The 27,369-nt window shown below is 45.5% G+C and overlaps 1 protein-coding gene across 4 annotated transcripts in view; it reads right to left on the bottom strand.

The window, feature by feature from the left end:
- The window catches only part of TNRC18 (trinucleotide repeat containing 18), a 282,299-nt gene that overhangs the window by 215,834 nt on the left and 39,096 nt on the right, over positions 1 to 27,369 (bottom strand). For all 4 annotated transcript variants that reach the window (XM_072120908.1, XM_072120909.1, XM_072120906.1 and 1 more), the window contains exon 3: positions 18,874 to 19,002. In XM_072120908.1, coding sequence (XP_071977009.1) covers positions 18,874 to 19,002 — 129 coding nt within the window. The remainder of the gene's footprint in view (positions 1 to 18,873; positions 19,003 to 27,369) is intronic.

Genomic DNA, 27,369 nt, shown 5'->3' with positions numbered 1-27,369 from the left:
TGTCATGGGCTGGCTGTACACTACACGCGGCTGTCATGGGCTGGCTGTACACTACACGCGGCTGTCATGGGCTGGCTGTACACTACACGCGGCTGTCATGGGCTGGCTGTACACTACACGCGGCTGTCATGGGCTGGCTGTACACTACACGCGGCTGTCATGGGCTGGCTGTACACTACACGCGGCTGTCATGGGCTGGCTGTACACTACACGCGGCTGTCATGGGCTGGCTGTACACTACACGCGGCTGTCATGGGCTGGCTGTACACTACACGCGGCTGTCATGGGCTGGCTGTACACTACACGCGGCTGTCATGGGCTGGCTGTACACTACACGCGGCTGTCATGGGCTGGCTGTACACTACACGCGGCTGTCATGGGCTGGCTGTACACTACACGCGGCTGTCATGGGCTGGCTGTACACTACACGCGGCTGTCATGGGCTGGCTGTACACTACACGCGGCTGTCATGGGCTGGCTGTACACTACACGCGGCTGTCATGGGCTGGCTGTACACTACACGCGGCTGTCATGGGCTGGCTGTACACTACACGCGGCTGTCATGGGCTGGCTGTACACTACACGCGGCTGTCATGGGCTGGCTGTACACTACACGCGGCTGTCATGGGCTGGCTGTACACTACACGCGGCTGTCATGGGCTGGCTGTACACTACACGCGGCTGTCATGGGCTGGCTGTACACTACACGCGGCTGTCATGGGCTGGCTGTACACTACACGCGGCTGTCATGGGCTGGCTGTACACTACACGCGGCTGTCATGGGCTGGCTGTACACTACACGCGGCTGTCATGGGCTGGCTGTACACTACACGCGGCTGTCATGGGCTGGCTGTACACTACACGCGGCTGTCATGGGCTGGCTGTACACTACACGCGGCTGTCATGGGCTGGCTGTACACTACACGCGGCTGTCATGGGCTGGCTGTACACTACACGCGGCTGTCATGGGCTGGCTGTACACTACACGCGGCTGTCATGGGCTGGCTGTACACTACACGCGGCTGTCATGGGCTGGCTGTACACTACACGCGGCTGTCATGGGCTGGCTGTACACTACACGCGGCTGTCATGGGCTGGCTGTACACTACACGCGGCTGTCATGGGCTGGCTGTACACTACACGCGGCTGTCATGGGCTGGCTGTACACTACACGCGGCTGTCATGGGCTGGCTGTACACTACACGCGGCTGTCATGGGCTGGCTGTACACTACACGCGGCTGTCATGGGCTGGCTGTACACTACACGCGGCTGTCATGGGCTGGCTGTACACTACACGCGGCTGTCATGGGCTGGCTGTACACTACACGCGGCTGTCATGGGCTGGCTGTACACTACACGCGGCTGTCATGGGCTGGCTGTACACTACACGCGGCAGGCTGGCTGTACACTACACGCGGCAGGCTGGCTGTACACTACACGCGGCAGGCTGGGCTGGCTGTACACTACACGCGGCAGGCTGGGCTGGCTGTACACTACACGCGGCAGGCTGGGCTGGCTGTACACTACACGCGGCAGGCTGGGCTGGCTGTACACTACACGCGGCAGGCTGGGCTGGCTGTACACTACACGCGGCAGGCTGGGCTGGCTGTACACTACACGCGGCAGGCTGGGCTGGCTGTACACTACACGCGGCAGGCTGGGCTGGCTGTACACTACACGCGGCAGGCTGGGCTGGCTGTACACTACACGCGGCAGGCTGGGCTGGCTGTACACTACACGCGGCAGGCTGGGCTGGCTGTACACTACACGCGGCAGGCTGGGCTGGCTGTACACTACACGCGGCAGGCTGGGCTGGCTGTACACTACACGCGGCAGGCTGGGCTGGCTGTACACTACACGCGGCAGGCTGGGCTGGCTGTACACTACACGCGGCAGGCTGGGCTGGCTGTACACTACACGCGGCAGGCTGGGCTGGCTGTACACTACACGCGGCAGGCTGGGCTGGCTGTACACTACACGCGGCAGGCTGGGCTGGCTGTACACTACACGCGGCAGGCTGGGCTGGCTGTACACTACACGCGGCAGGCTGGGCTGGCTGTACACTACACGCGGCAGGCTGGGCTGGCTGTACACTACACGCGGCAGGCTGGGCTGGCTGTACACTACACGCGGCAGGCTGGGCTGGCTGTACACTACACGCGGCAGGCTGGGCTGGCTGTACACTACACGCGGCAGGCTGGGCTGGCTGTACACTACACGCGGCAGGCTGGGCTGGCTGTACACTACACGCGGCAGGCTGGGCTGGCTGTACACTACACGCGGCAGGCTGGGCTGGCTGTACACTACACGCGGCAGGCTGGGCTGGCTGTACACTACACGCGGCAGGCTGGGCTGGCTGTACACTACACGCGGCAGGCTGGGCTGGCTGTACACTACACGCGGCAGGCTGGGCTGGCTGTACACTACACGCGGCAGGCTGGGCTGGCTGTACACTACACGCGGCAGGCTGGGCTGGCTGTACACTACACGCGGCAGGCTGGGCTGGCTGTACACTACACGCGGCAGGCTGGGCTGGCTGTACACTACACGCGGCAGGCTGGGCTGGCTGTACACTACACGCGGCAGGCTGGGCTGGCTGTACACTACACGCGGCAGGCTGGGCTGGCTGTACACTACACGCGGCAGGCTGGGCTGGCTGTACACTACACGCGGCAGGCTGGGCTGGCTGTACACTACACGCGGCAGGCTGGGCTGGCTGTACACTACACGCGGCAGGCTGGGCTGGCTGTACACTACACGCGGCAGGCTGGGCTGGCTGTACACTACACGCGGCAGGCTGGGCTGGCTGTACACTACACGCGGCAGGCTGGGCTGGCTGTACACTACACGCGGCAGGCTGGGCTGGCTGTACACTACACGCGGCAGGCTGGGCTGGCTGTACACTACACGCGGCAGGCTGGGCTGGCTGTACACTACACGCGGCAGGCTGGGCTGGCTGTACACTACACGCGGCAGGCTGGGCTGGCTGTACACTACACGCGGCAGGCTGGGCTGGCTGTACACTACACGCGGCAGGCTGGGCTGGCTGTACACTACACGCGGCAGGCTGGGCTGGCTGTACACTACACGCGGCAGGCTGGGCTGGCTGTACACTACACGCGGCAGGCTGGGCTGGCTGTACACTACACGCGGCAGGCTGGGCTGGCTGTACACTACACGCGGCAGGCTGGGCTGGCTGTACACTACACGCGGCAGGCTGGGCTGGCTGTACACTACACGCGGCAGGCTGGGCTGGCTGTACACTACACGCGGCAGGCTGGGCTGGCTGTACACTACACGCGGCAGGCTGGGCTGGCTGTACACTACACGCGGCAGGCTGGGCTGGCTGTACACTACACGCGGCAGGCTGGGCTGGCTGTACACTACACGCGGCAGGCTGGGCTGGCTGTACACTACACGCGGCAGGCTGGGCTGGCTGTACACTACACGCGGCAGGCTGGGCTGGCTGTACACTACACGCGGCAGGCTGGGCTGGCTGTACACTACACGCGGCAGGCTGGGCTGGCTGTACACTACACGCGGCAGGCTGGGCTGGCTGTACACTACACGCGGCAGGCTGGGCTGGCTGTACACTACACGCGGCAGGCTGGGCTGGCTGTACACTACACGCGGCAGGCTGGGCTGGCTGTACACTACACGCGGCAGGCTGGGCTGGCTGTACACTACACGCGGCAGGCTGGGCTGGCTGTACACTACACGCGGCAGGCTGGGCTGGCTGTACACTACACGCGGCAGGCTGGGCTGGCTGTACACTACACGCGGCAGGCTGGGCTGGCTGTACACTACACGCGGCAGGCTGGGCTGGCTGTACACTACACGCGGCAGGCTGGGCTGGCTGTACACTACACGCGGCAGGCTGGGCTGGCTACATACTATATACTGCGGGGGTCTGTGACCAATGCATTTCCCACCCTCTGCTTATACTCGAGTCAAAAGGTTTTCCCAGTTTTTGGTGGTAAAATTAGGGGTCTCGGCTTATACTCGGGTCGGCTTATACTCGAGTATATACAGTATATTGATAAATTATATAACTTTTCCTTCTACAAACCATATCAATTATTTACTGAAAGTAGACAACCCCTTTAAGGTTTCCGACAGCCACAATTGCAAGGTGGTGTATAGAAATGTGTTGGATTTTCTCAAGAGCTTGTAGCTTAACATGCTGAAGAGCTACATGAGGATAACTTCATTCAATGTAGCTATTCCCCTAGTTTAAAATAACATGCAACCTATTCTTGTGAATATTTAGTATATGTGAAATGGGTTACAGGAATCTGATCCCCATGTATTGAATTAACATTGTTTGCAGATTCAAAGAGGATTTTTAAGAAGAACCCACACTAAAAACCTTAACATGCAAGTAGACCTTAAAATACTGCATCTATAAAATAAGGAAGGTTGGAAAATAAGTCCTAAATACAGAAGACCTAGTTGTGGTCATTCTGCAATATAATACAGCCCTTTTTAGCAGCTAAGGACAATATTAGAGTTAGCCAAAACTGGCATAGGTGTAGACATGTGCACAAATGCCTCCTTCAAAGTCTCATAGAGCCAGAATGATCAAGGAAATACCATATAATGTATTGCTTTCATTATTACATATGACTTATTACTCTTTGATGTATGAAACTGTATAAATTGTAATATTCTTACTGGACTTATCAATTGGGAAAATGTTTAACCTTTTGATCACTTTTTATAAAAAAAAAAGTTTTTCTGTTACACAATTCACCGCACAAGACAAATATGTATATATAGATTAAAAGTAATTGTAGATGATAAAAAACATGCATAATGGGTGCGCTTCCAGGTAGAATAGGAATAAATGTTTTTCCAAAAGATTTATGTGCTTATGGATTAATTTATTGTTTTAATAACAGACCACATGTTTCAATGCTGAACGGGGCATCTTCATCAGGTCAAAAGATACTGGAGCAGGACTGGAGGAAGGTTTGACATAATAATAGATGAGTACTGATGCAAACCAAAATATGTTCTGTGGTGAGGGAGGCTCAAGACAGTCCTGCGTGAGGACGTAGTCTATTGTTAAAACAATTAATCAATTCATAAACACAAATCTTTCGAAAAACATTTATTCCTATTCTAATATGGAAGCGCACCCATTATCGCCGTTTTTTGAAATCTACAATTACTTTTCTTCAATTCAAATTCCCGCACTCGACCTCAGGGGGATTATTCTTGCTGCATCCGTTAGGTATGACCCATCTTACCATCATTCAAATATCACCAAACAAACCCCCTTATCAACTTGCTACACTATTCCAGGACTTGTTTTTGGTTCCATATTCTTTACATTAACCATCTCTTCACAACAGGCGTCTGCAACCATCTCCTTTTTTTCCCATTATATACTATGTGTATATATTAAAAGACCAAATAATACTCCACCTGCCAGCGGAAAAAATGCTGTATATACTTGAAGGTTCCAAGACCTGGCACGGACTAAAGTTAATATGGTTGCCTGTGGGGTAGAAAAGTCTCAATTCCAGGCCATGAGCCAGGAATCACAACTATTTTATGGCGTGTACACCAGAAAACTTCCCCCAATATGTTTATGAACAGAATTCTTTATTTTTATTAGTGTTTTATAGAAAATTGGATGATTAACATTTATAGATTTTTTTTCTTTTTCAGGCCCCTAGGGTATTTTAGCCCTATATGGCCTGATCGCCAACACAAAAACTATATGCACAACATTCATAGTTGGGGTTTTTTTGACAATGGCTTTTTCTTAAATTACAATAGATTTCTGTTTGACTGTTAAATGAAAAGGTCTTTTTGAATGCTTCATTCACTGTATGTTTCCACTAGTCCACCATAACTGCCACCTCGAGGATGCCCTTTGACCTCTGTGGGAACAGGAAGAAGAGAGGTTAAAAGTCCCCTCCCTGCATCCTCCCATCATTGACTACCAAATAACCACACCTGAAATGGATGCAAATTTTATTTATTTAGTATGTTACATCACACACCAAAAACACAACAGAAAAAGGAATTCTAGGGAGGGAATATATAGGCCGTCATGGCGGACTTGCGGAAACGGATTTACTGTTAGGTACGAAATCTGAATTTCCACCACGTCCCCCATGACAGCCACCTGGAGACTTATCCAATGAGATGATAAGTTAGGGGGGTACAATCGATTTAATAACTTTCCTTCCAAATGCCAAGTCCTTATTTCTTGGAAGATCCAGTCTATAATGTTTAGATAAAGGGTTTAGCGAAAATAGCTGCTGTACATATTTCATCCAGAGTTGCTCCTCTTCTTTTCACCTAGGAGGTAGCATGGAGGTAGCATGGGCTCTCAAGTTTGAAGGAGTCTTATTCTGAAGAGTATAGCATTTTGAAATTGCCATCTTGAGTCATCTTGCGATAGTCATGTTGGATGCCTTTTTCCCCTTGTTAGATCCCTGAAATTGATAAAGATTATTACCCACATGCCATGTTTTAGTGGATTGAAGGCATCTTAACACAATGCGCCTTACATCAAGCGTGTACCACTCAGCCTCAGCAGAGGAGGAGGGATTACCACAGAAAGTTGGAAGGAATTTATCTTGGTTTTTGTGGAATTTTCAAACTACCTTAGTAAGAAAGGTTGAATCAAGTATTACAATTCTATCGTCAAGTATTCTTAAATAAGGTTCCTGTATTGAAATGGCTTAAATCTTCCTAATCTTCGGACTGATGTTATGGCCACCAGACAGACTGTCTTTCTGCTTGCAGGACAGTGTTCACAACTATAGAGGAAAGACCCTTTCTAATCAGGAGTTCTTTCAGGATCCATGCTGTCAGACTGAGGTAATCTGGTCTGGGATGCAGGATGGCACCCAGATCTCACTCTGGTAGAAGAAGGATGGATCCAGGGGAGCCATGGATCTCAGAAGAAGAATACTAATTATTTTTCATCCAGTAGGGGCAGATTAATACAACTCTGGCTTTGTCTAGATAGATCTTCTGTAGTACTTTTGATATCAGGGGAATTGGGGTAAAGGCATAGGCTTGTGGCTGGTTCCAAGAATGGCTGAAGGCATTCAGAATCTGATATGGTTCTCTTATGTCTAAAGCAGGGGTCCCCAAACTTTTTACACAGGGGGTTGTAAAAAGTTAGAAAAAAAAAAAAAGAAATTTCTTGAAAACACAGCGCTAGCGGTACATGTGATGGCATCGTAATCCCCCTTATTTAATATACTGCACCCCCTTGTGAACTATTTTGTATATTGGCCCAATTAACCCCTCTCCATTATTTATTGAATATGCTGCCCCCCCATTAATTACTAGACTGCTCCTCATAATTATTTCTGATGCCCCCCACCATTAATTATTTCCTATGCTGCCCCTTATAATTGATTATTTCCTATACTGCCCCTCATAATTAATTATTTCCTATGCTGCCCCTCCACCATAATTTCCTAAGCTGCCCGCCACAATTAATTATTTCCTAAGCTGCCCCTCCACCATTATTTCATATTCTGCCCCTCCACCGTTAATCATTTCATATTCTGCCCTTCATAATTAATTATTCGCTATGCTGCCCCCCCCCCCACCATTATTTCATATGCTACCCTTCCACCATTAATTATCCCCTATGCTGCCCCTCCACCATTAATTATTTTCTATAATGCCATCATAATTATTTCATATATTGGGCCCCCGGGCTGCCATCTTTTTACTGCTGTTTGAAAAAAAATGAAAACCCTGTACTCACCTCTGACTCCCGCATCTTCTTTCTCCTGCCTGCCTCCGGACAGGGAGGGGTGCGCAACGTCATCAGGCGGCTGCGTATCCTGGTTCAAAGAGCAATGTGCGGCGGGATTGTCTTCCGGCCACATTGCTCCACCTAAAGTAATAGTGCTCGAACAACCATTTCAGGCCGCATCGAGCACTATACAGTGACGGGCAGAAGCTTCCTGTCCGGACTGAGGCCCCTGCACGACAGCCGAAGGCCGCATCATTGACGCTATTGGAGCGCCAGCCCAGGGGCCCCCAAAATAATGAATCTGGATCGGGGGCTCGTCGCTGGAGCTCAAGAGGTCGATGCGACGGAGGCCAGATAGAAACTGTCCGTGGCCACATGCGGGCCGTAGTTTGGGGACCCCTGGTCTAGAGAATAAAAATGTTTGCACTTTGTCTTTTCCCTTGCAGCAAACAGGTCTATGATATCCCCATAGGGATGTAAGTTGGTTGAAGATCTCCAATTTCAGGCAAAACTCGTTTGGAAGGAGAGTTTTCCTGCTTAGAAAGTCCACTGTTACATTCTTTATTGCTCAGAGATGAGTAGCTGAGAGGGAAAAACAATTGTTTTCCGCCCACAAGAATATTTTTTGTGTTAGTGACAGAAGATCTGGAGATCTACTTAGATGGTTCTTGTTGGATTTTAGGGTCTCCCACACTGCTCGTAACTCTCTGTAGTTGGAAGACTTGGTTCTGATGCTTTTGTGTTCATAAACCCTGTACTAGCACCACATCTTGACTTGCTTGCATCCTTGCTTGGTTATCAGAGGTTGTTGGATCCATGGAACCACTTTTTCTAGATTTTGTGTCTTCATCCACCAAAGAAGATCTTGCGTCACTTTTAAGGGAATATGAATGTTTTTTTCTAAACCCACAGGGGTCTTGTCCCAAGATAAAAGGAACCAATTCTGTAGTATCCTTGTATAACTCTGGCACCAGGAAATGTCTGGGATACAGGTTGTTAGCTGTCCTAGTGGCTTCATTGCTGACTGGATGAAGACCTTGGGTTTTCTCCTGAAGGATTGTATTAGATGTCTGATGTTGTCCTTGTCCTGCGGTAGAAAACAAGTTTGACGACATGAGTCCAGAATTACTCCTAAGAATCTAATCCGAGTAAGTGGTGACAGGTTTGATTTTTGGGAGTTGATAATCCAGCTTAGCTTTGTGAGTGTGGAAATTGTTAAATCCCGAGATTATATAAGATCTGGTTTGGTTCTGGCTATATTCAGGAAATCGTGAAAGTGTGGAATGATAGAAATATCCTAATTTCTTAGGAAAGTAACTACCTCTACCATCAGTTTGGGAGCAGATGAAATCCCTTCCAAGGACAAGACAGAAAACTTACACATCCTTGAAATGTATATTGCGCATAAAGGAATTTGGGTGAATGAGGGGAGTAGACGATCTTATTGACTCCATTTTGAAGCGTCTGAAGACAATAAAATGGTTTAGCCACTTTAGGTTTATGATAAGACGGTTCGAGCAGTTGGGTTTCTTTAGGTGAATAAGGGGGAGTAGAACCCCTGTTCTTGTTGTTCCATGGGAACCCTTAAGATGGCCCCCAACTGAAGTAAGGTCTGGACTTCCTGCCAGATGGCAAGTTGAGAAGAAGAAGATGACAAAGAGTGCTTGAAGTATCTCCCAGGGGTAGGCGAGAACTCTATCCTGTATCCATTTTTGATTAGGTCTCCTGTCTAGATATTTGATGTAATTTCTTCCCACTGTGAATAGTACATTATCAGTCTTCCCACAACCCTGGGGTCACTGCTTCTTACTTTTTGATCATTGTTTGAAGAGAAAAAGAAACCATGTCCTCTGCCTCCCTTGGGGTAGATCCAATGGCCTTGCTTGCCTTTCCCACCAAAGCTATCCTTCTGGTCTTTGGGGCCACAAAAAAGTTCCTTTTGGAGCTATTCTTGTTTTCAGGAAAACCCATCTCTCTGCAGCTGCCTTTACCAAGATGGGATCACGATCTGGTCAAAAAACGTACTCGCCGGAGAATGGAACTCCCCACTGTTTAAGCCAAAGGATTCTTCTAGAAGCATTAGAAAGAGCCCCTTCTTTGGTAGAGAATCTGATGGGTGCACAAGGGACACACATTTCTCTTCAATAAAGCCTTTCTCCTGCTTCTCCTCCTTGCCTTTCCCCCTTTCACCAGATTCCTCCTGAAAGGGAAGGAGGAGAAGATTTGTTGCAGGAGAGCTACCTTCCAAGGAGCCCATCCCCCTGCCAAAGGCTGCAGCCAACGTTCTTGATCTGAGCTCCGGAATGTCACTTCGTTGCACGAGAAGTCATCATACTGACTTCACAAAAACTCAAGAGAACTCCCTGCTCTCCCGTAGATGCTGGATGTGTGCATACGTGAGTGCACATGAGTGATAATCTGGCTCCCCCCACAGACACACCTGGCAGATGCAAAGGAACAGAATTTGCACTAATTGATGACCTGCAATCTACATTTTCTCTAAGGAAAGGACAGCCACCCAGCAACAGCTAATGGGTTCAGGCGTCCAGCCTCCAATTCCGTCTGAATGTGATTGAATGCATTACTATATATATTTATAATTATAGAACAAGCTCACTTCTAATATTTAAAAAATATATGAAATGACCAATGGTCTACAAACTTCTGTTCTTTATGGACTAATATGCCTTTCTTAAGCCAGCAATTAGAATAAAATTCAACCTCCATAACCAGAGATTTATTTTACCCGCATAGAAGTGTATTTAAATTCTGAGAGTATTGGTAGAATTGCAACGAGAGGGCGGGTGGTCGCTGTTGCTGGGTGGCTGTTCTTTCTCTACAGAAAATGTAGTTTGCAGGTCATAGATAATTGCCAACTACACTTTTCTCTATGGGAGACAGCCAGCCAGCAACAGTTAATGGGTAAACTAACACATACCTAGCATTAGTCTCAGTAATTGTGCAAAATTCAGCAACTTCAGAACCGAACCATATGAGTCACTAGGACTTCAGTTTGAGTTGGAGAATTAAAAATGTTCTGTCATGAAGCATCATTATTGTCTGCACATTTAAAAATATTAGATTTTGAAAAATACCAGTTTTTGCGATAAAATGTTATTGGTCACAAATTAACACTTTATAATAAAATGGATTATAGTCCCTGCTTGCCGTTATACCTCTGTGCTATTTATCTGTGTGTCCTGATCTGCTGTCTTTACTGGTAACCCATCCCTGCTTGCTGTTAAATGAACAAATAACTGGAACAATTTGACCATTCTAAATTTCACCTCCATTTTGATTCAATTACTATGAAGATCCCAAGGGGTTAACAATCTTCGTAAAAGCTGTTTCTGATAGCTTGAGGGGTGCAGATTTGAAAATGTGTTGGTTATATAGGGGGTTTTGATGCTAAATATGTAAAACTGTATTTATCCCCAAAATAGTAAATTCTGAAAATCCAGAAAAGTGATATTCGATTTGTAAGCCGAGTGAAATCAAAATAAATTATCCAGACATTTCAAAAATTCTGAAAATGTAAAGTAGACATATGGGAAATGTTATTCAGCAATTTATTTAGGTGGTAAATCTATCTGCCTGAAAATGCAATGATTTCAAATTTCGCAAATCTTTCAACAAATTCTTCATTTTTTCTTTTTTTTTTTTGTAAATAAACGCAAAACATATCAGCCAAAATTTACCACTGAAATGAAGTACAACATGTGGAGAAAAAAAAAAAATCTCAGGATCGTTTAGATAAGTAACAGTTTTCAAAAGTTATAACCATATAAAGCGATGCATGTCAGAATCCAAAAAAATCGGGCTGAGCCTTAAGCTACAAAATGGCTGCGTCCTTAATGGGTTAATTAGCTCATCTTTCTATTTAGAAACTTTGTTTTTTTTTGCAAGATAAACTTTCTCTCATGTGTCCTGCATTTGGGGCCTAATGATTTTACAACCTAAGTATGGCTCTGCCCCTTCCCTTTAAATTTTGTTTTCTCTAGGCTGCAAAGCCTGTAGGCTGCAGAAAGTCCTATAGCTAGAGTGTCCAAGAGGGAAACATCCTTGACTTGTCTTTGCCCGACTCTCTTCTGTCTCGGACTTTACTAATACGGACTTTCAACTTTCAGACCATAACCTTCTCTCTTTTACTGTAAATAGTTCTTGTACTGTACAGACTACGTCCATTTATCACACATACCGGAACCTACGTGCCATTAGTGTTCCCCACCTCGCAGAAATTCTGCAGCCATCGCTGTCCCCCCCATCTCCTCTCTCTCCTGTCCTAACCTGGCTACTAATCATTATAATCATGCTCTCAAAAGTGCCCTGGATAAGATGCCACCACCGTCAGATCGAGCCTTCCAACACAAATGTAGGCAACCTTGGCGCACGCCACAAACCCATTCCCTACGTAAGTGCTCCAGCAGTGTCAAACCCGTGGAGAAAATCGGGCACTTCCGCTGACCTTCTTCACTTTAAATTTATGCTCAAATCCTATAACTCTGCTCTTCATCTTGATAAACAGGTCTATTTTACTAATCTAATATCTTCTCTTTCTTACAACCCCAAAAGGCTCTTCAATACTCTTCATCTCTTACTAACAACAAAGGTAGAGCAACCTGTTATAGACCTTGGGGCTGAAGATCTGGCCACCTACTTTAAAGATAAAATCGACTGTATTCGCCAAGAAATAATTTCTCAGTCCACTAACTCCATAAACCCCCTTCACTCCGGTACCGTACCTTGTTCTCTCTCTTCATTTGAGCCAGTCACAGAGGAAGAAGTGTCCATGCTCCTTTCCTCTGCCCATCCCACCACCCGTATCAGTGACCCCATCCCCTCACAGCTGGTACAGTCCCTCTCCCCAGCAGTCACTTCTCACCCCACTAAAATATTCAATCTCGCTCTCTCTTCTGGTGTCTTTCCCTCATCTTTCAAGCATGCTGTTGTCACCCCTTTACTAAAGGAACCTTCTCTGGACCAATCCAGTAGTGCTAACTATCTACCGACCAGTTTCTAACCTCCCTTTCATCTCCAAACTACTGGAACACCTGGTCTATTCTTGACTTTCCCGTTTTCTCTCAGCTAACTTGCTCTTTGACCCCCTACAATCTGATCTCCGCTCTATGTATTCCACTAAACTGCTCTTACTCAATTCTCTGGTGATCTCCTCACCGCTAAATCCAAAGGGGACTATTATCTCCTCATTCTTCTGGATCTATCGGCAGCGTTTGATACTGTAGATCACCAGCTCCTCCTCAGGATGCTTTGCTTCATTGGCCTGAAGGACACTGCACTCTCTTGGTTTTCCTCCCATCTCTCTGACCACACTTTCAGTCTCTCCTTTTCTGGATCTTTCTATCCTTCTCTTCCTCTCTCTGACTGGGTTCCCCCGCGCTCAGTCCTAGGTCCTCTTCTCTTCTCCCTCTATACTGCCCCATTGGACAAACCATCAGCAGATTTGGTTTTCAATATCATCTTTATGCTGATGATACCCAACTGTATACTTCGGCACGTAACATCAGCCCTGCCCTAATCCAGAACACTAGTGATTGTCTCTCTGCTGTCTCTACCATCATGTCCGCTCTCTTCCTGAAACTTAATCTTTCTAAGACCCAACTTCTTGTCTTTCCACCATCCACAAACAGAGCCTTTCCTAACCTCTCCATATCAGTCTGTGGGGTCATCATAACCCCGAAACAGCAGGCCCGTTGGGGTTGGTTTGGACTCCGACCTCTCCTTTGAGCCGCACATTCAATCTCTTGCTCGCTCTTGCCGCATGCATCTCAGAAACATCTCTAGAATCCGCCCATTTCTCACATTTGAAAACTGTAAAATGCTAACTGTAGCTCGGATTCACTCTCGTCTAGACTACTGTAACTCTCTACTAACCGGTCTTCCACTTGCCAAACTTTCTCCTCTCCAATCTATTCTTAAGAGGACCGGTCACCCCCAAAAAATCCCCCTACCAAATATGTTCCTCCTAATCCTGTCCCCAGCCCCTTTATATTTATTCAATTTTTATTAAAATTATAATGATAATGTCACTTAGATTCACCACACATACATCCATATTTCCACATTTTTCACATCACCACACCATACTCCCATAAGACATGATTACATGTCATATTATATATATCACCCCATTTTTGCAAATTATACCCATTACATTACATACTTTCGGGTCTCCTCATTACATCATTCTTCCCCCGGTTCCCTACACATCATTCTACACTAGATCCTTGTCCCCCTATTTCTCCCATACATCATTACAGATCCTGTTTCCACTATAGTCTTGTTTCCACGATTCTTTCTTTCTCTCAGCGTCTCCACCTTTTGTTCTCATACTAACTTCTCGCTTTCAAGCTCCGTTCGCTGCGCGATCGCTAGGGACGCTAGAGATTCTTCCGCGTTCCAAAATGGAACGCATTAGGCCGCGACAGAGCTGGAATGTCACTTCCGGTCTCCAGGCTAATAGCTCATATATATCTCAATAGCTCCTATATACCCTATTGATACTGTTGGTTTTACCACTCTTTGGCTATTCTAAATAATTCACTACTGATGTACGCTGCATCTATGATTGTTTACTATACAATGTTCTGATTATATAATTTATTTTTTGTACAGTGCCTGATGAAGGTCTAGTATTAAAAGACTGAAACGTTGCATTGTTGTGGATTGCTATGATTAATCTCAATTGAATAAAATACATTATGAAAATTAATCTATCAAGGAGTGCCAAGTCTCTTCAATACATTTTATATGGTGTTGTAACCTACTTGAGCACCCGGTGTAACAAATTTTGAGTGACGTGTAATATCGATACTATAATAAGAGGGATCAGCTGGTAACCACATCTCCAAAGCTTTACAGTGGAAGGATTTTATATAGGTAATGCCTTTATATATTACATGAGATATAGATATATATATATACAGGGGCGTCGCTATGTCACTGGTCCCGCTGACCTGGGAGTTTTTCTCACTCTCATCCATATCTGTGTCGTCAGGACACAGATAGAGATGAGTAGTGTAGTGGAGCACTGAGCTGTCAGCTCCGTGCAACACTACACAGAACCGGAGATGCGATAATGTGATTACATCGCGTCTCCTGCTTGGAGCAGCTTAAGACAGCAGCCGGGAGCAGGAGACGCGATGTGATGACGTCACCGCCGATCGTCCTGCACTGAAGACTGAAAGGGTAAGGAGGGAAGACTGGTGAGTATTAGTGTATTTTTTTTGGTTTATTATTAGACAGTGTGGGCATAATTATGGACTGGGGGCATTACTGTGCACTGGAACTATTACTTTATAAAGGGGGATTTACTATGGATGGAAGGCATTACTTTATAAAAGGGGTATTGCTTGGGGCATTACTTTATAAAGGGTGCATTACTATGGACTGGGGGCATTATTTAATAAAAGGGGCATTGCTGTGGGCTCAGGGCCTTACTCCATAAAGGGGGCATTACTGTGGGCTTGGGGCAGGTTTTATAAAGGGGGCATTTCTAGGGACTAGGGGCATTACTTTACAAAGGGGTCATTACTGTGCACTGGAACATTACTTTATAAAAGGGGCATTGCTATGGACTGGAGACATTGCTTTATAGAGGGGACATTACTACAGACTGAGGGCATTATTTTATAAAGGGGGCATTATTATGCACTGGGGGCATTATTTTATAAAGGGGGCATTACTGTGGACTAGTAGCATTACTTTATAAATTGAGCATTCCTGTGGGCTGGGGGCATTAATCCATAAAGGGGGCATAATTGTGAACTGGGGGCATTATTTTATAAAGGGGGCATTACTATGGATTGGGGGGATTATTTTATAAAGTGGACATTTCTATGGACTGGGGGCATTACTTTATAAAGGGGGAATTATTTTGGCCTGGAGGCATTACTATATAGAAGGGGCATTACTGTAGACTGTGGATAATAATGTGGGCTGCAGGTAATTACTGTGGGCATTTTATGTGGACTGTGGGCATTAATCTGGGCTTTACTGTGGCGTGTGGACTTATTTGGTGTGAAGGCACTATTAGGCAGGGGCTCCTTTTAGTGGACAATGTTAGGATGGGAGCCTCAATTGGGGAAGGGGAATTATTAGGAAGGTGAAACCAATTGTGGAGGGGGTATTGTTTAGTGTAGTCACAGTGAGAGGACATTAGTGGGGTTCACAGGGATTAAGTGTGGATGGCATTATATCATATCAGGACATATTAATGGAACATTTATTGGGTGGGTGGCACAATTAGGGGACATTATTAAATGCAAACAACACAAGAGAGAGGGGTAATATAATGTATGGGACTACTGGGGGGGGGGGGGGGTTGGAAGGTTATTCATAAAATGTGAGGACCACAATAAGGGTGTATTATAAAGAGTAAGGATCAAAATGATACTGAGTTTAAACCACAATGTGGAGTTTAATGATTGTGGGTCATTACTAAGTGTGGGGGCCAAAATCGGGACAGCATACTGCCACAATATCAGGCTTTATAAAGAATGGGGCCCACACTTGAGGTAGTGGTGGTATTTTAGAGCGCAGGAATGAGGGCTTTTTACCTACAATGGGGAACATTTTACAGTGTTTTACTAGGAAGCATTATTACTGTGTACTGGTAGTATTTTCAGGGGTACTTAAAAATACCATTAAGTACCCCTGTTGGGGGAGCAGCAGCATAACACTGTTAGGAGATCAACATGTAGGGACATAAGATGTGTTTGTGGTAAACCACACAGGTATGACGTGTTGCTGAAAGAGGAGACATGGTGATACTGGGCCTAATGGAAAAGATACAGAACAGTTACAATGCGAGGGCACATCAGCTGCATTTACTGGATGGAATAGGTAGGGATTTCGCCTGTGTTCTCTCTAGCAGTATAGGTACAATTGTTTTTGCTGCAAGAACATGTGGACACTTCAGAAATTATGGTACATATACATTGGGGCCCGTGCCCCGGATCTTTGGCTACCCTAGCGACACCCCTGTATATGTATATGTGTGTATATATATATATATATATATTTTACACATAGCTCCCAACTGTCCCGCTTTTTAACCCCTGTCCCGCCTCCCCAGTCAATTGATGGTTTGTCACGTATTTCCCCGCTTGGTCCCGCCTCCGTCTGTGTTCCGCCCCCAACACCTACTTCCTTCTCTGGATGGCTGCAGTGAAGCCAGGAGGCGTGGTAGGCACCTCCCCGCTGCTGTGAAGATCTGGTCTTCGGCACAGTCACACCTCCCCCTCATCATGATGCCCCTATCCCGAGTTTGGCCCCGCCCCCTGTGTGACGATATGCCTGCTGTGATGGGGCTGTGTGTGAGCACTGCCCAGCACCTCCCCTCAGTCTGAGTTTGGCCCCGCCCCCTCCTCTGAGGATATGCCTGCTGTGATGCCTCAAGGATCCTCTTATCTGTGAGTGTATATCAGCTCCCTGCCCCTCCCCCTCCTCCCCCCTCTCACAGCCTGGAAGAACACATGTAGCAGTGTCGGGAGTGTGCTGGAGCAGCAGCAGTCCTGATGTCAGGTATCTGTCACTGCTGTGTCTGCATAGGCAGCTCAAGTGTTAAATACTTTAACTCTCATAGACCCCCTGCCAAATAGGACCCCCAACCCCCCCCCAGTGGCTGCCATTCTGCTTTTATTTTACTAGATGTGACTTAACCCCTTAACCACCAGGCCCTTATTTGTTTTTGCGTTTCCATTTTTCATTCCCCACTTTCAATCTTCCATAACTTTTTAATTTTCCATGTACAGAGCTGTGTGCGGCTTGTTTTCTGTGTAACACATTGTCCTCTCTAGTAACGGTATTATATATTCCGTGTCGTGTACAGAGAAGTGGGGAAAAATCCAAATGCAGTGATATTAGTGAAAAAACACATTTGCGCCATTTTCTTTTGTTCCCTGTTTTTACAGATTTCACTCTGCGTCCCACATGACACCTCTGCTTTATTATTTGGTCGGTAGGCAAATCACTCTTCAGCTGTTGCAATGAGGTTTTAAACGCATTCCTTAAACGCGACGTGTGACTGCACCCTCAGACGGAATTTGAGGCTGGCCGCCTGCACTCATTAGCTGTTGCTGGGTGGCTGTCCTTTTCCTAGAGAAAAGAGAGTTCTATCCATCCTGACCCTGGGGAACAGCAAGAACACTGGTGAAAGAAAGCAGGGAGGGGACTTTTAACCTCTCTCCTCCCTGTTTCCACAGAGGTCAAAGGGCATCATTCAGGTGGTCCTCATGGGGGACGTGGTGGAAATGGAGTATTCAATAGGGTAGCAAGGTGGCTGAGTGAGTAGCACTTCTGCCTTGCAGTGCTGGGGTCCTGGGTTCAAGTCCCACCCAGGTCAACATCTGCAAAGAGTTTGTATGTTCTCTCCATGTCTGGGTTTTCTCCGGGTCCTCTGGTTTTCTCCCACACTCCAAAAACATACTGGTAGGTTTATTAGATTGTGAGCTCCATGGGGACAGGGTCCAATTTGGCAAGCTCTGTGCATCGCTGAGTAATCTGTGTGCGCTATATAAAGAATTATGATTATTATTCAATGGTGCAGGTCTAGCATGCCTCCTGCTGTTCCATCAGTTAGTCAGAACAGGACCTTAGTACTAAAGATCATGAATGTCACAGTGGTCAGATGCTTAAATTTGATTAATAATTCCTTTTCCACAGTGTCATGCAAGACAACAGCCCATATTTACTTAAAACAGTGCAAACTGCACTATGTGCAGAGCGCCCCAGATTCAAGACTTATGAAAACAACAAATATGGTACACGGTTCGGCTGAGCACAGGACTATTTCAGTGCAGAATTTTGTGTCACGTCAGGTACAGTGTCCTGTGCGCCACAAATGTGTCTCAGACATTTCTTAAATACATGTGGAAGCAGTTTGCACATGGAAGAACGTACAAAGTCTGACAGAAAACTGGTGCGTAAGCTTAAGTAAATCTGGGCCAATGACAACCCCTTCCTGCTTTAAAATATACATTTCGAATGAAAATATAATAAAATGAATGTATGTAAACAATTGAATTTGTAAAAAGAAAACATTTGTATCTATAACTGTGTAGCCGTATATGTAATATATGTAAAATATGGAGAGAAAAAAATTGTATAAATGTACCTTTTAGAGGGTCAACTTGAACACCAGGTTGGCTCATATGTGTAAACAATGGTGTAACACCAACAGTAGGTTCTAGGTGGCTCACTGGAATATAGGAATGGTAGACACTTCTGGAAAGGTGAGGAAAGCCTATGAGAAGATAAAGAATTATTTTACTGTAAAAGAAATTAAAAATGTGTAATTACCTTTGGTTTTTAACAGTAGAAAAAGCTGATAAACATGCAGGTACAGCACATGATTCATTTAAAAAGGTTGTGTCACTAGGTTGTAAACACCCCATATCTATCTATATCAACAACAAAAAAAATTCAACAAGAAAAATGCATCGATGATGCTGTAGTTCCTCCAACCCACGTAAAAAGATGGAAAATTCTCTCTAACTCAATCTGAGTGGTTTTCAAGGCTTTTGAGAATGTCACATGAAAGCCAACATGATTCATATGTGGAAGCCATACACTCTTTTGTTTTAGTATACAAGATACTGCAATATCAGGACATAGTGAACAAATTGTAAATCATACATACGGTGCTCTACTATATTATGGTGCTCTATAACAACTTGCCACTAAACTATTACTGTGTCTAGCGGCAAGGTTGAATGGAGAGCCTATACAATACATCAGTGTAGCAGCACTGTAGTGCAGCAATATTCTAATGAGGTAGTGTCTAGTAAGCAATCTAATTCACCCCCCAATACCAAATCTCTATCTACGGATCCTGGCACAGGACTCTGCAACAGAGCTTCAAGCACACCATTTCAGCCTCCATAGTTTGTGAGGTGTCCAGCAGCATTCAAGAAGGGGAGCACCATGCTATAATGCACAGGTTGGAAGTCATCCATTCCACCGCTGCTTCACACCCTGATTATACAATTAGAGCTGCAGTGGGACCTTTCATTAAAGAGTAACTAAAAATGTTTTTTTTCCCACACAAATCAACAGCTCTTGGGATGTAAAACAACTATGCCTATTAAATTTGTTACCTATAGAAAGCAGTTCCTTTGCTATACCCCTCATTGCTGCAGTAGCTGCTACCACTACCTGTGCTGACAAGCCCTGGAATCCATGGTATAAACAAACTCTATGGACTCCTGGGAGGAGAGCTTTTGCTTCTCCATGCTCACAGAGGAGGAGGACATGTGACGGAGCTCTCTCTGTGTATGTAGCAGAGCTGGATGTGTTCAAGACTGCGGATACAGATGTCTCCGGCACAGAATAGTGAGGTACAAGATCTTCCCTGTTCCCTGTCAGTCCATCCATCCCAGTCTGTGATTCTACAGAACTTTGTCTCTTTAATCTTTTACTGTTCCCCCAGATGGTCATTGGCACCACTAGCTCTATGCAGAGAAGCTATTAACACTTAGTGTTCACATAGCACATGTTATAGACTTCATGTAACTGGTTTACTTATGAATTATTTCACTTTCTTTCTCATTACATGTTCCCTCCTCCTCCAAGTGATGAGAACTGCCAGGCTAGTCATCATAAACATGTATTAATAATGCTAAATTACTTCGAGAGAGAACACAAGGCATCATAGAGTATGTGGGCAAGCTAACTGGCCTCAAGTGAGGGCATAGAAAGACAGCCATTAGTCTCCTCCCACTTCATCTCTGGTGAAGAAAGAAAAGGTTGAACAGCACAAAGTAGGCATCGTTCTGTTTTAAAGGGGGAATCACATATAATAATTTGGTAAAGTCAGTATAACTTTAAAGTTATGCTTTAAGGGTCGCCACTCTTAAAAAAATTGGAAATGAATGGAAAAGAAAATGTATATATTCATTTTACCATATGTCTCATATTATTCATACTGGATACAATAAAGTTCAAAATAGACACAATACTACAAGTGAAGGGGCATAATACCTGAGGAACTACCAGTGGCGTAACTAGAGTCCTCTGGGCCCCAGGGAAAAATTCCCAACAGGGCCCCCCCCCCCCATAATTAATATCTCCCAATCCACCAGTAGCCATAATTAATGCCCCCCCCACCAGTAGCCATAATTAATGTCCCCCCATCCACTAGTAGCCATAATAAATGTCCCCCCATCCACCAGTAGCCATAATTAATTTCCCCCCCACCAGTATCCATAATTAATGTCCCCCCTCTCCAGTAGCTATAATTAATGTCCCCCCCAGTAGCCATAATTAATGTTGTCGTCTCCCACCAGTAGCCATAATTAATGTCCTCCCCCCACCAGTAGCCATGATTAATGCCCCCCAGTAGCCATAATGAATGCCCAACCCACCAGTAGCCATAATTAATGTCAGACCTCAGCAGACCCGGCGCAGGCAGACGCGTCATTAAGCCTGCGTCGGCATAATCGATGGATGCGGTGCGTGGGGTCAGCCGATGAGGTGGTTGGGACGGTGGGCGAATCGTGGGCCGGTTCTTATTTTGAATTGTGACAGCTCCGGGCCCCCCTGATCCAGCATGCGGACTAGATGCAGAACAGTCCATGTGCTGTAACGGGAAGGCCCACGGCTGTCACAATTTAAAACATCTGCCCGCTGTGCTGCGCCGAGTTATCAGACGCAGGCCTCTGACTGGCAATGGGCCCGGTCTCAGTCGCGACCCCGACCTCGATCTTTATGCCCCTGGGAGCTCCCCTTCACTTAGTTATCCCTCTACTGTAAATTACAGTTCATACAGCCAGGGATTGCATAAGCTTTTCACATATAGGTGCTCTGGCCACCTAGTCAAACAAATATTCATTTAAAAAAACAGGGGGGTAGATTTATCATTAAGTTTCTGAGGAAAACTGTTCTAGCTGCCCATGAAAACCAATCAATCAGAGCTCAGCTTTAATTTTATAAACAGCTGTGGGAAAATTAAAGCCTAGCCCTGACTGGTTGCCATGGGCAACAAGAACAGTTCTGCTTTAAGAGACTTATGATGAATCTCCCCCAGGGTCTTTAAACATCCTTTTAAAAATAAATAAAATGTTTTTATATTTTATATAATTTCCATCTGACTGGCACAAGTGATTTACATGTATATATAGTTTAGTCTTGTTCTAGTACTTTACTTGAGAATGCATCAGTTTTGAGTTGAAACAGTGAAACAAATGGTAGGTCTCCCTTAAATAAAACTTCAGGCATAAAAAGGTAGACTATGATCACATAAATTTTAAAAAGGAACTCGTTTCGAATCTGGACCAGACTCATCATCAGTCGTATTGGCAAGTAAACAGCAGGCATTTATGCCAGATTTGGCACAAAAAAAACAAGTCAAACTGAGGAAGATCTCCAAGGTTATCTTCGGTCAGCCGCAATTCTAATCACATAATCTGACCGAAAAACAGGCAAGTATAAAATATATGTATATCTTTCCACTTTGTGATAGTTTTCTCAAATGGTGTGTGTAATATCCCAGCCTGGCCACTAGATGGGCCCAACGTCCACGTATGTTAAACAGTATAATATATACTAAGACTATTCCGGGATAAGGGGGTCCACAATTTTGATACAGCCCAGGGCCGATGGTGTCCTTGATCTGCCCCTGCTGAAAAGTTGCACCTTGACAAAATAAAGTTGTTTTTTTTTCATAATATTGTATGGTGTGCTGCTTTTCAATTTCACCAGGCCTGAACAAACGCTCATTATATCTCATGCAACATATCAACGTCATGCAGATTGCACAGGCTCAGAAGCAGAGGGAGTTCAATTCGTTCAATTCTTTAGGCGCCACAGTCTAAACATGACCGTAGCGTCTGAGGGGCTAAACCGCCTCGGCACCTACACTGCCAGTATGGGGGATGCTGATTGTCTCCACAGCAACCCTGGGGTTCATTGAAGGACTGACTGTTATATAGCACAAGTAAAGCAAAAGTACAGATCCACCCACAAAAAATAAGCCCCAAAACAGCTTAAACAACAATAAAAGTAAAAGAAATTTACACCTCTTAGAAAACGGTGATGCAAAAATCAAGAGATTTATCTCTCCAAATGTATTTTTAATCTAGAACTCGTAAAACAGCAGATTTCTGTACGGGGCCCCGTTCTTAGAAAAATATGCACATATTTGTACACACGTTTATACACTCATATATACACATAAAGGTTGTAGACAGACATTTATACACTAATACACACATACATACATACAAGTATACATGTATACTCATACACAGTATGTTCACATCCATACATTTATACACACACATACGTTATATATACATCATACACAAATTATTTGCACACATACTGTATAATGCATACACATTATTTGCACACAAAACACACTTCATTGCAGGCCTGCCTTAAAAGGAGCAGCTAACATTGTTTCAGTGATTGCTCCATTAACACAGGTGTGGGTGTTGATGAGGACAGGGATGGAGATCAATCATGATTAAGTAAGAATCACACCACTGGACACTATAAAAGGAGACTGGTGCTTGGCATCATTGTTTCTCTTCTGTTAACCATGGTTATCTCTAAAGAAGATCATCATTGCACTGCACAAAACTGGCCTAACAGGGAAGAGTATCGCAGCTAGGAAGATTGCACCTCAGTCGACAATCTATCGCATCATCAAGGAATTCAAGGAGAGAGGTTCCATTGTTGCCAAAAAGGCTCCAGGGTGCCCAAGAAGGACCAGCAAGTGCCAGGACTGTTTCTTAAAAGTGTTTCTGCTTAGGGATCAGGCTGCCAGCAGTGCAGAGCTTGCTCAGGAATGGCATCAGGCAGGTGTGAGTGCATCTGAACGCACTGTGAGGCGGAGACTCTTGGAGCAAGGCCTGGTGTCAAGGACGGCAGCAAAGAAGCCACTTCTCTCCAGAAAAAACATCAGGGACAGACTGATATTCTGCAAAAGGTACAGGGAGTGGACTGCTGAGGACTAGGGTAAAGTCATTTTCTCTGATGAATCCCCTTTCCGATTGTTTGGAACATCTGGAAAACAGCTTGTTCGGAGAAGACAAGGGCCATACCACCAGTCTTGTCTCATGCCAACTGTAAAGCATCCTGCAACCATTCATGTGTGGGGTTGCTTCTCAGCCAAGGGAATCGGCTCTCTCACAGTCTTGCCTAAAAACACATCCATGAATAAATAATGGTACCAGAATGTCCTCCAAGAGCAACTTTTCCCAACCGTCCAAGAGCAGTTTGGTGATCAACAATGCCTTTTCCAGCATGATGGAGCACCTTGCCATACAGCAAAGGTGATAACTAAATGGCTAAGGGAACAAAACAGAGATTTTGGGTCCATGGCCTGGAAACTCCCCAGATCTTAATCACATTGAGAATTTGTGGTCAATCATCAAGAGACGGGTGGACAAACAAAAACCAACAAATTGTGACAAAAGCATTGATTGTTGAGGTGGCACTCAGAACCCTTTCTGTGGGCACCCAGCACAGAATTTACCAGATAGGACTCAAGGCTTCCTCCTGCAGTCCAAGGCAGCCCAGGGCGCACCACGCTCAGTGCTATTTTAAAGTGAGACCTACTTGGCTGCCAAGACTACAGGAGGAGTGAGAAGGTGTGGACAGAGATGGATTATCTTTGGAGCTCATGCTTTGGGTCCCCTGATTCTTCCTTTTCAGGGGACCCTGGAGGGAAGCTACAATCCCAATGTCTCCTGCCTTCTATTGTATTGGTGTCCTCTCAATGCCAATAAGATTGAAACTTGTCATACAGCAAAGATCAATCGGTTACTGCTCAAATTGTCATGTTGGCACTTTGCGACATAAAAGTGGGTTTTTTTGGTTGTAGTTTGGGCACTCTGTATCTAAAAGGATCACCATCACTGCACTAATACATGATGCGTCGCCGCCTCATGACCTCATAGTGTACATGCAGGCAGTGAACATAGACCTGGCTCTACCCGTGCTACAGCTGAAGAATTTCAGGGGGAAGATATGCCAGAAGGGGAGTACTGGGTTAATTTTTTTCATGTGCTCTGGCTACCTACATACTGAGGGCCAGTGTGCAGGGGCTACCTATATAATAAATTCACTGTGAGTGGAGATATTTTTTGAAAATTAAAATGTAGCTTTTATTTTCGTAAATAAATAAAATATTAGACAAGACTATAATAACAGACACTGGTTGTGCAATTACTTCATTTCATTGTTGCCTATAGGGAGTGCTTAGATAATCACTGTTATTCCACTGCACTATGTATCAAGGTACATTGAGGCTTGCAATACAATGGTGTAGATACAAAACAGAAGTATTAAAATTGATAGCAAGAATATGTATAGATCATAAGCATGTTCTCTGAATGGTTCACTATTAGTGGCTTGACTGCAACAAACCTCTTGTACCATGTCACTATTGGGATTCTCTCTCCCAGTGACTGTACAATATGTATATGGTTTGTGCTGCCGCTGAGCTTGTAAAGCAGACCTAGTCTATTCTGTTCCTGTTTGCCTGAACATACAACGGTCTATGCTAATCTCAGCTATCCTGACCACTAATGTGATACCTCGGACGACCCAAGGAAGCGTTTCTTTATTGCCAGTAAATTCATCAGGGGTCTTTTAACGTTTGGCACTGTATACAAGGGTATATAGACACATGTCCGTGCGGTGTGCACGTCCGGCATAGTCATAGCCATGACGTGCGCGTTGCTGTAGCTCTGCTTGTATCCAGGATGTCACCGCTGACAAGCCTCCCTTCACATCCAATCAATCGGAAAGTCATTTGTGACGTGTGTCAGGAGAACTGACGGTCACAACCAATTGCGCCATTACGAGGCGTGCCCAAAGACATCCGGACTTCACCCCGAGGATGACGCGGATCGGAATGCATGACGTTGGACATTGAATGGCGAGATACATTTCAGTTAGCCTCCATCGATGTGGAGAGTTTATACACCCGTATCCCACAAATTGAAGGGGTTGAGAGTGTCCGTACCGTGTTGAAAAATGCTGGAAAGGGAGAGAAGTACATTAGGTTTGTATGTGAGGGATTGCTCTTTGTACTTACACACAACGCCTTCATGTTTAAAGGAAACCTACCACTTGTAGTGGCAGGTTTCTGATGGAAATACCGGGCACCAGCTCAGGGTGAGCTGGTGCCGGAGCTTATTTTCGTTAGCGTTTTACACCGCGGTATCGCGGTTTAAAACACTTTTTAAACTTTATAGCCGGCGCAGGCAGTACGCGCTCGGCGCTTACCGTGCGCGCGGCTACATAGGAAGTGAATGAGAGCCGCGCGCATGGTAAGCGCCGAGCGCGTACCTGCCTGCGCCGGCTATAAAGTTTAAGAACGAAAATAAGCTCCGGCACCAGCTCACCCTGAGCTGGTGCCCGGTATTTCCATCAGAAACCTGCCACTACAAGTGGTAGGTTTCCTTTAACGATAAGTGGTATATTCAAAAGACCGGGACGGCCATGGGTATCCCTGTGGCCTGTTCGTTTGCAAATATTTTCTTGGTCGTATTTGAGAGTAGATTTGTGTTTTCTCTAGACAATCCTTTTACAAAATGTATAAAAACATTTCTGAGATTTGTAGACGATGTGTTCCTGGTATGGGATGGCTCAAAAGACGAGTTACAGCAATTCGTGGAATATTTGAACATTGTGAATGACATGAATATGCGCTTTACTTCCGTATTTGGGGGAAAGGAATTGGAGTTTTTAGATGTAAGAGTTAGCATAGAAGGAGAGACCCTTAACACTACTACTTTCAGAAAACCCACAGCTACCAATTCTTTATTACTATATGACAGCTTCCATCCGAGACACACTCGTGACAGTCTACCATATAGCCAGTACCTGCGGATAAAAAGATTGAATAACACTGACAGTGGGTTCAGAACACAGGCACATGACCTCAAGATTAGATTGCTTGAACGGGGCTATCCCATGCAGGTTATATAGACAGCTTTCAAAAAAGCTCCCTCCGACTCCCCTCAGAGACAAGGAACAGCAAGAATTAAAAGCAAAAACAGGAATAGAGAACAATGTCCCCCAGAAAACAAGAGATTTGCATTCTCTTTTGGTTACAGCCCACATGGAGATGTAATTCGGGCTGCTATCAATAAGAATTGGGACATTTTGAAAGATGATCCCCAACTAGCAGAGGTTATAACACAGAGACCTGTCCTCTCATTTAGGAGAAGAAAAACCATCAGAACCCATTTCGTTAGTAGCCAATTTTCCTCTTCAAAAAGAACATGGTTAGAACGTAGTATCCCAAAAGGGAATTATAGATGTAGGTCTTACAATTTTTGTAAATTCAACAGCCAAGCAAAACACATTGATTTGGGAGGTAACACATGGAAAGTGAATTCATTTATCACCTGCAGAACTACATATATAGTGTATATCCTCTGGTGCCTGTGTAGGCGTTTCTATATAGGGAAGACGATTCAGAATCTGTTTGTACGATTCAAGGAGCACTGTCGATCCACTGAGACGGGCAATGGTTGCCCTAGGGTCATAGAACATATAAGGGAACAACACGGAGGAGATCTGAGGTGCTTCAATTTGCTGGCCTTGAAAAGGTTGAAAGGAACCCAAGGGAAGGGAACAGAGAGAAGGAATTATT

Source organism: Engystomops pustulosus, chromosome 8 (genome assembly GCF_040894005.1).
Source record: "Engystomops pustulosus chromosome 8, aEngPut4.maternal, whole genome shotgun sequence".
NCBI classification, from domain to species: Eukaryota; Metazoa; Chordata; class Amphibia; order Anura; family Leptodactylidae; genus Engystomops; species Engystomops pustulosus.
Note: the sequence above shows the minus strand (reverse complement) of the source record. Positions and strands in the feature narration are given on the sequence as shown.